Source organism: Lissotriton vulgaris, chromosome 5 (genome assembly GCF_964263255.1).
Source record: "Lissotriton vulgaris chromosome 5, aLisVul1.2, whole genome shotgun sequence".
In the NCBI taxonomy this organism is placed as follows: domain Eukaryota; kingdom Metazoa; phylum Chordata; class Amphibia; order Caudata; family Salamandridae; genus Lissotriton; species Lissotriton vulgaris.
The window spans coordinates 26,230,389-26,243,297 of record NC_141693.1 but is presented as its reverse complement, the minus strand read 5'-3'; the positions used below and the strand labels follow the sequence as shown (position 1 = coordinate 26,243,297).

At 51.7% G+C, this 12,909-nt stretch overlaps 1 protein-coding gene across 1 annotated transcript in view; it reads right to left on the bottom strand.

Moving 5' to 3' along the window:
- DHX16 (DEAH-box helicase 16) overlaps positions 1 to 12,909 on the bottom strand; it is a 164,635-nt gene that overhangs the window by 96,021 nt on the left and 55,705 nt on the right. Inside the window, exons 14-15 of the mRNA XM_086920703.1 lie at positions 6,699 to 6,839; positions 5,799 to 5,961 (exon numbers count right to left, since the gene is read on the bottom strand). Coding sequence (XP_086776829.1) covers positions 5,799 to 5,961; positions 6,699 to 6,839 — 304 coding nt within the window. The remainder of the gene's footprint in view (positions 1 to 5,798; positions 5,962 to 6,698; positions 6,840 to 12,909) is intronic.

Genomic DNA, 12,909 nt, shown 5'->3' with positions numbered 1-12,909 from the left:
TCTGGAGCTGGTGGGGTCCTTGGTGGAATGACCCTTTTGAGTCCTTCCAGAAAGGCCTTGATAGCAGGGACCCTGAAGAGTGACAGGTGTTGTCTATTCTGGAGGTACGCTGCCATAGCAGACAGGTGAATGCGGATGGAAGAGTATGCCAGATTGCATTGATACAGGTGAAAAAGATAGCAAATGATGTTTTGAATGGAAGCATCTAGCGGGTCAATATTGTGGTTAGCACAGTAGATGACAAACCTCTTCCATTTAGCCGCATAACAAGCTCTGGTAGTGGGCTTCCTTGCCTCCCGAATGATGTTCATGCAATCGGGAGGAAGATTGAGGTAGCCAAACTCTAGGACTTCAGGAGCCAGATCGCCAGGTTGAGCTGTTGCGGATCTGGGTGCTGAATGTCGCCATGGCTCTGCGTCAGAAGGCTGGGAGTGAGATGAAGCCTTTGATGCGGTACCACGGACAGTTCGAGAAACGTGGTGTACCATGGTTGGCGAGCCCACGTAGGAGCAACCAGGATGAGAGTCATCGAGTGCTGCCTGAGCTTGCGTGCCACCAGCGGTATCAGAGGTGCTGGGGGAAAAGCGTACGCAAATCTGCCTGACCAGTTCATCCACATCGCATTGCCCTGTGATTGCGGGTGTGGGAACCTGGCGGCGAAGCTTTGGCATTTTGCGTTCTCCTTTGTGGCGAACAGGTCTATCTCTGGATGACCCCACCTTTGGAAGTACGGTTGGAGTACTGATGGATGTATCTCCCACTCGTGCATCTGATGGCTGTGCCTGCTGAGCAGATCCGCCATTTGATTGTCTTTGCCCGGGAGATGCTCTGCCATGAGGAAGATGTTCCTCTGAATGGCCCACTTCCACATGCTCTGAGCCAGATGAGACAGCTGTGGAGAGTGCGTGCCTCCCTGCTTCTGGATGTAGTACATGGCCGTCATGTTGTCCGTCCGGATCAACACGACTTTGTTGCACAGATGTACTTTGAACGCCTTCAAGGCCATGAAGATTGCCATCAGTTCCAACACATTGATGTGCATCTTCCTTTGCTGTAGTGTCCATAGTCCCTGCACAGTGTAATGGAGTACATGCGCTCCCCATCCCTGGAGAGAGGCGTCCGTCGTCAGGATAATCTGTGGGGCAGGCTCTTGGAATGGTCGGCCCTTGCAAAGGTTGTGTGGATTCCACCAATGCAGAGAGTTGTATGCCCGACCGCTCACCAACACTAGGTCTGTCAGTTGCCCATGAGCCTGAGTCCACTGACGTGCAAGGCACTCCTGAAGCGGACGCATATGTAGTCTCGCGTGCGGGACAATGGAGATGCAGGAGGCCATCATGCCTATCAACTGCATGAACACCCTCGCCGGAAGCGAGTGCTGGGGTCTGAATCAGTGGATCAGCGCCTGGATACTGGCGATTCTCACTGAATTCGGCTGCGCGGTGGCTGCCAGAGTGTCGATTGTCGCACCCAGGTACTGTCGCACGTGGGCGGGCTGGAGATGGGACTTTGGGTAGTTCAGAGAGAATCCCAGATCGTGCAGGAGATGAATGGTGCGTGACACGTGGTCGACGCACTGCTGTTCTGTCCTTGCCTGAATGAGCCAGTCGTCCAGGTAGGGAAAGACGTGGACGTGCTGGCGACGGAGATGCGCCGCCACAGTCGCTAGGCACTTGGTAAACACTCTTGGTGCCGTGGTGACCCCGAACGGCAGAACCTTGAACTGGTAATGCTGGTCTAAGATCGTGAATCTGAGGTACTTCCTGTGGGAAGGATGCAGGGGAATATGAAAATAGGCATCTTTCAGATCCAGCGTAGCCAGGAAGTCCCCCTGTTGAAGCAGGGGAAGCACCTGCTGCAACGTGAGCATATGGAAGTGCTTCGAGAGGATGTACCAGTTCAAGGGCCTGAGGTCCAGGATCGGCCTGAGGGATCCGTCCTTCTTGGGAATCAAAAAATACAGGGAGTAAACCCCTGTTCCCCGCTCTTGCAAGGGAACGAGCTCTATCGCCCCTTTTTGCAGCATGACTACAACTTCTTGCTGCAACAAGGTCAAGTGCTCGCCTGACATAGGACGGCTCCTTGGGGGTATGTCCGGTGGAATGGACGTAAGCTCTAGACAGTACCCGTACTGGATAATAGACCTCACCCACCTGTCCGTGGTGATAGACTTCCACGCCGGCAGGAACTGCTGGAGCCTCCCCCCGACCGGTGTTGCATGGCCGGGGGGCAGTGACAAGACGTCACTGTTTGTTGTTGGCGGTGGACCTGGAGCTATTGTTTCCACGTCCCCTGCCCTTGACATTATTGCCTCTGTAACCACCTCTATTTTTGTTGTTATACGAGGCTTGGGTGTTAGTCTTGAAATATTGTGTGGACTGGGATGCTTGTCCCCTTGAGGTGCCTCTGGAGTTTGAGCGGCGAAAGGAATTACCCCGAAACTGCTGACTTTGTAAAGCCCCCATGGACTTGGCAGTTTCCGTATCTTTTTTCATTTTTTCCAGTGTGGCATCCACCTCTGGGCCAAACAGATGGTCAGGATTCACTGTCTGATTCAGTATAGTGGTTTGGATGTCGGGTTTGAACCCCGAAATTCTAAGCTAGGCATGGCGTCTAAGCAGCACACTAGTATTGATAGCCCTGGAGGCTGTGTCTGCCACATCCAAAGCACATTTAATGGATGCATTTGTAATGAGTTTACCCTCCTGAATCAGCATCTCCCCCGCCTCCTTGTATTGGTCAGGCAAGTGTTGCAGTATGGCCTCTAATGTGTCATAATGGGCCCTATCATAACGTGCAAGCAAGGCTTGGGTGTTAGATATTCTCCAAATATTAGCTGCCTGTGCAGCAATCCGTTTGCCTGAGGCCTCGAAAATCTTGGACTCTTTATCTGGGGGAGGAGCGTCACCAGTAGTTTGAGAGTTCGCCCTCTTCCGAGCATTGGAAACGACCAGGGAGTCCAATGGCAAGTGTCCCTTGATATATGTCGGATCCGTGGGCGCTGCTTTATATTTCCTGTCGATGCGAGGGTTGACCACACGCGCTCGGGTGGGCTCCTTGAAAACCTCTGTTGCATGTTTAAGCACCCCCTTCAGCATCGGTAGCGTTTTGACGGACTTTTCGGCTACCGAGAAGGTGTCGAACAAGAAGTCCACATCCACGGGGTCCGAGTGCAGCTCGACGTCGTGGTTAGCAGCAGCTCTCTCTATCAGGGCATTGAAGGCCGCCGAATCCTCGGTCGGGGACGTCTTGGCCGCGAAAAGTTGAGCGTCCTGACCCCCCTGCGGGTCCTCCGGGTCGCCTCCGGCGGACCACGGCACGTGCTCCTCCTCCGGATCCGAGTACGCCGGATAGTTGTACTCGGCATCCTCCTCGTCCGCACCGGCTGCGACGGAATGCGTCGGCGAGTACCCCAGGGTTTGTGGGGACACAGGTTCCACCAAAGCCGAAGAGCCCTCGGAGTCCCGTTTGTTCTTGAGAGTGATCTTAAAATGTTCCAACGCCGGCTCCGTCGTGATCTTCCTTTTCAGGAGCAACAGTTTTCCGGTGTTGGCGTCGATGATTACCTCACGACGTTCCTCTTCAGCAAGGGGTTGGAGTCGGAGCTTCGACACCACCAAGGCCGCTTTAGGTGCCAACACCTCCTTCGAGGGTCCACTCTGTTTCGGCGCGAAGGCCTTTGGCGCCGACTTGGGAGGAAAGGTGAAACGGATAGGCGTCTGCTCCTTCGCAGGCTTAGGCGTGAGCTTCGGCGCCACAGTGTCCTTTCGAATCCGCTGCAAGGATTCCTCCACCTTCTTCGTCAAGGCCGGAGAGGGCTTGACCGGCTCGACATGCGCCTTCTTCGAGGCCGAGGCCCCCTGGCCACGCTCGTCGTCGCCCAGGCGCTTCTTCGGAGCCGACTTCGGGTCCACGACCCCTTTCGGAGCCGACTTCGGTTTCGGAGCCGACGCAGCCGCGTCGGACGATTTCGCCTTCGGTACCGACCCCGATACTTCGGGTCGGCCATCTTGGCGTGGCTCTTAGAGTCGGCCATTTTGGTTTCCTTGGAAGTTGACGCCTCCAGAACCTTCTTCACCAGCGCAACTTTCACTTTCGGTTTCGCATCCGAGGGTGCGTGACCAGTTGGCTTCACTTTCGTTTTCTTCGACGTAAGTGATGGTTCATAAGTGTCCGTGACCGGGCCCGGAGGCGGGGACGTAGGACTCATAGTTAGATCTTGGGTAAGGCCCGAAGGCGATCCCTCGACCTGGGCCGTAGGAGGGGTAATAACCCCAGAGTCTCGTTGGGGATGCTCCTCCTCTGAGCTATCACCCATAGTGGCAAAAGCCTGTTCGTCGTCCCCTACCTCGTCGGCGACTTCGTCAAAGTTCTCCGCACCTTCGTCATAGGTTTCACCTTCGGATGCGGGATTAGAGTCCGAACCTTGCACGTCGTCTTCTCCCTCGACAGATTCTTGGAAAATGTCGTCTGGTGGGGGCGCCGTAGCCGATAACTGAGCCTGGAGCCTATTAGCCCGGCGAATCTTTAAAGTCTTCTTGCTCCGGAACTTTGAACACGCCATACAGGTGTCTTCGCGGTGATCCGGCGACAAGCAGGTATTGCACACAGGGTGCACGTCGAGGTGTGAATATTTAGAGTTACACACCGGGCACTTTCTAAACGGAGTTCGCTCCATAGCAAGAATGTAGTGTAGGCCCGTCCGCGCCGAAAGCACGTGGAAGGGCAGCAAGAGATCGGAGCTGAGAGTCAGAAAGAAACCCGTACGCAACTATACCGACGCCCAGCCTAAAGACCTTTTGGTCTCGAGTAGAAGTTGAACAACTATCGGTTCCGACAGTGGGAACCGAAACACATCCGAACCCAATGGCGGATAAAAACAATCTGGGGATGGAGGCGATGCCCATGCGCACTGTAGTCCAGGGGAGGAGCCACCTATCTCGTGATACTTCGAAGACTCTTCCAGGACAACAATGTGCAATCATCCGGACCCAACACTAGGTGGCGATCTATGCACAGATATGAATTCAGCAGCCCACATGCCTCGAACATAAAAAAACTCAATTGGGAAAAAACAAAAGTTATTCATTGAAATAAACCACAGTTAAAGAGCAGTTATGGTTCCTGACAGTGAAATTCAACAGTTATGGTTTGGTAAACTAATCCTGACTTGCACTTCCGTCTAGCACGGTTTATAACCCAGCCCATTACATCACTCGAAGACTGCTCAATGACATGTTTGATGCCATCACGGACGCCATCTATGATGCGGCTATTGAAGTTATCTTTGATTTTTCGAATGATGTCAATGAAAAATGTAGATATGTGTTGTGTTTGCAATAAGAGTAAAACCGGGTCCTGCAAAGGAGTGGTTTTGGTTCTACTGTTTTTGTGACTTTCTTTGATAAATATTGAGCAGGGAGATCATTTCCTGACAATACCAGCAGAGTGCCAGAGTTGTGGGCTGGACCATAAAATTAACGTGGAACTCCAGTCTCTTATGAGTAAATACAAACTCCACATAAGTGATTACAATGGGGCTTTTGGATGCTGGACAAATGTAAACTGCATCTAGTGTGTGCTGCACCTGCCATGACCTAAAACTGGAAATGTGGCTTTCAGCCGGAGTTCAGTCTAGCCTCGCATTTGAGGGAGATTTGGGAGGATCCAGACAACAATTCTCTGAGGCATCCAACGTCAGATCGGTATTTAGGTCTGTGAATGATGTTTGAATGAGGTTACTAGTTGTATGACAGGCAGGGTTAAGTGTGTGGAGAAGATTCCCCAGTTTTCCTTACCCAGACTCTTTAGTAGCAGCACCACGTTGCCCAGGTTGGTGCGCTGGATCTCGGGAATGCTTGTGTCCTCCATTTCATTCTTGTAAGCCCAGGCTGTGTACAAGCGGAAGCATTTTCCCGCCGCCACACGCCCTGCTCGACCTGCTCGCTGGTTGGCAGAGGCCTGAGGAGAAGATGAGAATGTAGGAGGTAAAGGGTTGTACAAGCATGCACCAATAATGGGAGAATTTACCACAAATAAGACACACAGAGAGGCGAAGCAGCCCTTTGTTAGTGAGTAGGAAGTGGGTCAGCACACTTACTCAGGACTGGGACAATCAGCTCTTGGTCTCCGGATTCCTGCAAGAAGCAGAAGGCGGAAAAGTGTGGTTGGTGGCCACCACTAATGCCTGTATCTTGCAGCAAGAGATTACCGACAAGAACTCGGACAAATACGAAGGTGTGGTAGTGCCTTTCTTAACACCTTCAATGCTACAGCGATTCATCTTAAATGCTGCACTCCCTTGAATCCCATTGTTCATGACGAGCTGAGCTCGTCATGAGCAAACGAGCAGTGTACAGCATGACGAGCTGAGCTCGTCATGAGCAGCGAAGGGGTTAGGATAAAGATACAGATGGATAAAGTTACATTACCACAAACCAATGTCTCCACCAGGAACTCAAGTCCCCCAAGAGAATTAGTTCCGTTCTTTGTAGAGTCATAGACACTAATATCACAATAGTCAGATTCAAACTCGTTCCCAGGAGGGGCTCATTTGGTTTGTAAATAGTGATACCAATGATGGTGTAGTGTGGTGCCTTTTCTAGGCACCTTATGCAGGTGCAACAGCTTTTCCATACATTAAGCTTGGTGCTTCTATTAGTCTCCAACAAAGACCTCATGTCAGAGGCGTTTCCTACCTTAGAGCACGGCGTCACAATCAAGGACTCCATGCCTGTGCGAGCGTTGTAACTCTTCTGTTTGCAGAAGCCGGGGTCTATTACATAGATGATTCCGTCGATTGTCAGGGAGGTTTCAGCGATGTTGGTGGCCACCACAACCTGAAAACAAGGAATAAAATAAATTATTTGCAAGTTTTGTACCCGCAGTTTTGGTCGGCAGTGGCTCAGCTCACCACAAACTCTTCAAGTTATAGTTTGCTATATGTCGTCTTCTAGCAGATAAGGAAACCTGGTGAGGGATAACCAATGAGCCAAATTAACACCTATTTTTTTCCCGTTAGAAAACAAATCCTCTGCTCCTGTAACAATCAGGCCTGAAATTGAGTTCAATGTGCAGTCGTCGGCATTTGATAAGAAAGAGATATATGGATGAGGGGACGTGAGGGCACATTGACTTTCTTCTTTATCCAGCTGCACTTGAAATGCTTCCATTGTTGGGTTATAGATGTTATCTATCTTCATCAGACTAACCAAAACCTCACTTGTGTTAAGTCCTGTGCAAAAGGACAAGTTACTTACCGTTGGTAACGCCTTATCTGGTAGAGACATGATCTACCAGATCAACATTACCTTTGAACTTCCCAGGAGTCAGGCTGGATCTGGAAGATTTTTCCTGAGCAGTACCCTTGCACACCGTTAGGCAAAGTCAGTCCACTCCGTGAGACGTCGTCTCAGACATTGTGACGTCCGCGTCGTCTATATAGATGCCACCCCGGCCCACTGACATCAGTACTTTTCACGGCTTTCCACGCCAGAAGCGCGGAGCCATGAAGTTGTCTGACAGTGGTGTGTTTAGACAACTAGGCCCTAAAGGGGAACCGCCCTGACATTAAGAACTGATCTGTAGAGTGGGGAGGATGAGTGGGTCAGTACCAGATAAGGGGTTAATGAAGGTATGTAATTTGTCCATCTGATAGAATCATCTAGCCTTTGAACAGATACCGAAGCAATATCTTCCCCAGAGTCGAGACTGCAGAAAAGTTTAAACCAGAAAGTCCTGTAGGAACGAACAGACAAAAGCCCTTCCCTACGTACCCGATTGTCCAAGCAATAATGTTTAACAAACGTGTGCAGGGCTGCCCACTTAGCCACCTACCAGATGTCGAGGAACGTGACGCCACGCTGGAGAGCTGTTGTGGCTGACTTAGCTCTGGTAGAATTAGCTCAGAGGCTTTCAGGAGGCTGCTTCTTTGCCAGAGTATAACAGTTTTAATGCAGAGCATAATACATCAAGAGATGGTACTCTTCTGCACAGCACGTCCCTTCTTAGCCCCAACGTACCCCAGGAAGAGTTGATTGCCCACCTGGAACTCATTAGTGCAGTTCAGGTAGAACAATAATGCTCTATTTGGGTATAGATGGAGACGTCCTTCTTCCTTAGAAGAATGCGGAACAGAATAGAAAGTGGACAAGGTGACAGATAGTCCTAGGGTGGAAAGGTGTCACCACTTTAGGTAAAAAAGAAGCCCTAGTGCGGAGCACTGCCTTATCTGGGAAGATTGTCAGCTAAGGAGGCTGATAAGAAAATGCCTGCAACTTTCTCACCCTCCTGGCAGAGGTTATTGCTACTAAAAAGGCTGCCTTGATGGTAAGCAGCTGGAGGGGGCAATTGTGCAGTGGCTCGAATGGTGCACACATTAGGTAAGTGAGAACCAAGTTAAGGTTTTACTGGGGCATGATAAAAGGTGAGGGGGGAAACAAATGTGGAAGCCTCTTCAGAAATATATGTACAATAGGAGACTTGAATAGTGACCGTTGGTCTGGCATAAAGGGCCAAAAGATAACCCTTTAGAGTGCCCAGAGCAGAGGGCGCAAAGGAGGATGTCAGAAAGGGAGGCAGACAGAGAATCCAAGACTGTTCTGTACAATATTTTCAAGAGTCCTGACATCGGCACGTGAATATCGACTTAGTGGAGGGACGCTGGCTGCCAGAATAACTTTGAATGCTTCGGGAGGAAGGTCGAATGCTGTCAACTGTCGCCGCTGAATCTCCATGCAAGGAGGTGGAGGGTTGACAGGTTCTGGTGAACCACCCTCTCCTGCAAAAGAAGATCCTCCCCACGGGCCGCCTGATCGAAGGATCAATGCTTATCTGCAGAAGCTTGGAATACCAAGCCCTCGGTACCGAGTCCGGAGCCACAAGAATGACGTGGGCCCAAGGCTTCCTGATATTCTTGAGCACTCTGGATAGGAGTGGTATGGGTGGAAAGGCGTACAAAAGAGACCTGAGCTCCACACTAGAAGAAAAGCCTTCGAAACTCCAATGCCCAACACTGCTGGCATTGTGCATCCTTGACGGAGGCGAACAGATCTAACCAAGAATCACCCCAACGCTGAAAGAGTGCTTGCGCCACCTACGTGTGGAGATGCCATTCGTGAGCCGCTAGGCACCAATGGCTGAGTTTGTCTGCCTTGGTCTTCAGGGAACCGGACAGGTGTTGAACCACCAGGGAAATGCCCAGTTGTTCCAGCCAAGTCCAGAGACGAAGGGCCTCCTGACAGAGGGTCCATGACTCCACCCTGCCTTGTTTGTTGCAGTACCACATGGTGGAGTTGTTGTCCATAAACTCTCGAAACAGCCTTCCCTTGAGAGATGGTAAGAAGGCTTTCAGTGCCAATCGGATCGCACGAAGCTCTAACAGGTTGATGTGAAGACGTGCTTCCAGTGAAGACCAGAGTCCTCTGATCTCCACCTCTCCCAGGTGGCCGCCCCATCCCAAGAGGGATGCATCTGTCACCTCCGAGAGATCTGGGTGGAGAAGGGAGAGGGGTCTACCTGTGACCCATTCGCAGTTTGTCAGCCACCACTGCAGCGCTGGCGCAGTTCCCTTCGAGATCTGGATCAGGTCGGTGAGATTCCCATAATGCTGCGCCCATTGGAACTTCAGGTCCCACTGCAGAGCCCGCATTTGCCATCTGGAATGCTTCACTAGCAGGATGCAGGAGGCCATGAGGCCCAGCAGCCTCAGAGTCAGTCTCACAGAAATCCAGGATAGGACTGAAAAATCGGTATCATAGACTGAATATCTTAGACTAGCCGTTCAGAACAGCACCAATGAAAGGGAGCAGCTGTGGTGTCATGTGATACTTTGGCACCTCGATAGTGAACTCCGTAATATGGAGGTGGGAGAAAAACGCCTGATACGAGCCCTCCCGCAACAGCCAGTGGTCAAGATAGGGGAAGACTGGAACCCCTGATCTCCGCAGATGAGCTGCGACCACCGCCATCACCCTGACGAACACCCAAAAGGGCACTGGTGAGGCTGGAGGGGAGCACGGTAAACTGATAGTGCTCATGGCTGACCCTAGAATGCAGGTAGTGACAATGGGCAGGCAGGACGGGAATATGTAAATCAGCGTCCTGCAAGTCCAAAGATACCATCCAGTCTTCCGGGTCTAGGGCAGACAGAACCTGAGCAAGAGTGAGCGTCTTGAACTTCTTTTATCTGCGGAAGTAGTTGAGGGCTCAGAGGTCGAGAATAGGACGAAGGTCTCTGTCCTTTTTAGGGACCAGAAAGTAGAGGGAACAGCAACCACAGCCTATTTCTGGCTCCAAAACGCTCTCTATAGTTTCCTTGGAGAGTTGAGATTTCCTCTCTAAGTAAAGCAAGGTGATCCTCCGTCAGCCGATTGTATGTAGGAGCCATGAGTAGTCTCGAATGGGGAGGGAGTAGCCCTTTCGGACGATATGTAGAACGTACCTGTCCAAGGTGATGTCCTGCCAGTGGTGGAGGTGATGGCGCATCATGCCACAAACTGAATGCCCATGACCTGGAAAGATCGGACTAGGAGGATTTGGAGTAGGAGGGGGGAAGGGGATTTGTGGCCTGGTCTGACCTCAGGCCGCCCGACCCCGTGGGTTGGGCGAGCTGAGACCATGGCTGCATGGAGGTTGCAGAGCTTGCGTGGTCCTCTGGCTCAGATAGGGCTGGCGCGGCTGGAAGCCCATTCCTTTGCCACGAAAAGTGCGAAAGGCGGACATAGGACAAGATGACACAAAGAGGCCAACGGACTTGGTCGTAGCCCGTGATTTCCTGAAGCTCTCTATCATGGTGTCCGGCATATCTCAGAGGAGATGACGGCCATGAAAGGGCATATTCATGAGATTGGCTTGGACATCCCTAGAGAATCCAGACGTTTTCAGCCAGGCGTGGTGCCTAGTGTACACCGTCGTGGAAATTGTTCTACCCAGCATGTCTGTCGCTTCATAGCCACAGCGTATCGTAAAATTTGCTGCGTCTCTCCTGTCTGCAACAGCATGGTAGAGGACAGCCTGGGCCTCCTTCGGGACTTGTGACAGCATGTGCACAACCGTATCCCATAACAAATGGGAGTAATGGCCCAAGAGGCATGCAGTTTTACCGACTGCAATGCTAGGCTGGTAGAAGAAAATATTTTCTTTCCAAAGCTATTCAGCCTTTTGGATTGCCTATCCATGGGTGCAGAAGGGAACAAGCAGTAGAGGCTTGGACCATCAAGCTCCGGGGGGTTGGGTGAGATGTGAGGAAGGATGGGTCACCCGGTGCAATGCGAAGGGCAATTGTTCTATTTACAGTAGCTACTGTGCTGAGCTTGGAGCAGGTGCCCAGGTGAACTTCAGTCAAGGCCTCATTAAATGACAGCAAGGGTTCCTATGTGGAGATGCCAGGCTGCAGGACGGACATTGATCTTGACCACCAAAGTAAGGAGATGCAGCTCTAAGACCTCCGCAGCCCTACGCACCACCATAGCAAAGAGAGCTCCCTCCTCTCTAGCCACGTTCGATGGGGAAAGCATGCCAGGCTCTGGAGAGGTATCGAAGCCACTGGCATTACCAAGTTCCCCACACCAGTCCATTTCTTCGGAATGAAGCATGACTTCTAAGGGGGCCTGCATCCCCTCCCAATCTTTCTCGAATCCTAGCCACGCTCTTTTGGCACCTGCCTCGGAGGACACCTGGCCGGCTCCTTGTCGTATGGGATGAGAATGGGACTGGTGCTTGCCGGTAGGCGGCGGCGGACATAGCATCGGAAAAGGTCGAGTAGGTACAGCAAGAGCCAGCCTGGATCTGGGAAAAGATCCATGAGAAGCCCTGGACACCATGTCCGGAGCCGACGGCGTGGAACTCAATGGAACTCCTTCTGGTGAGCCTGCGGGCCCGAAAGCATGCCAGCAGGGTGAACCCACCCAAATATGGCACACATGGAGTCAAAGTTCCTTCAACTGGGCGGGGGTCGCTCCCAGTCCCAGATAGGAGGGGAAACGCGGAGCCAACACAGGAACACGCTCCACAAAACGAGGCCTCAAACGCTGAGACTCCTGTTGCATTGGGTGACCAACTTGAAGTTCAAGCAGGCTTCGACGTCTTGTGTTTTTTTGTGATGCTTCATGCCTGACCCGTTCAAGGACTTCGAATTGGAGGATGGAGACTTGGAGCCCCTGGATCGGTGCTCGGACCTTCCTCTCGACTGAGACCAGGAGCAAGAACTCTACCTCAGAGGTGCCAGACGCCGGGCTGCAAGCAGTTTAGGGACCACTCCCTCAAAGCTTTAGGAGCCGTGGCCCGGCCGCCGGAGCACAACTTCGGGTCATGGTCACCCTTCAAGCATCAAAGGCAGACGAGGTGGGGATCCATGACCAACATGGCGCGGTGACAGGCGCTGCACGGTTTGAATCCTGAGGTTTTTTTGGACATGATGGAACTTACATGAAACAATGATAAATTTAGAAAAACGTCCCCCAAAAAAGTTGGTCAAAAAATGACAGGGGGTTAGCTCTCTTCAACGGGTCTGTGCTGGCTGGCGCATAAAGAAAGGAACTGACATCAGCGTGTGCGAGGTGGCACCTACACAGACAACGAGGATATCACAATGGTGGAGATGCCGCCTAAGATGTCCCGCTGAGTCGACCGACACCACCTAATAGTGCGCAGGGGTACTGCTCAAGAAACACTTTCCAGATCCAGTCTGACGCCTAGGAAGTTCAAAAGTAAGGAATCTGAGACTAGATGTTTCCATCAGATGCAAATTCTACTACCACCAAAGTGAAACTTTACTCCGGGCTGTCTGAAGTGATGGTTTATGGAATCTGTAGGCAGAGGGATGATAACCTCTTCGGAGATCAGGAGAGCACTAAAGGAGGTTCCCTCATATTGCGGCACTGGCGTCATACACGCGATGCAGCCACCTTA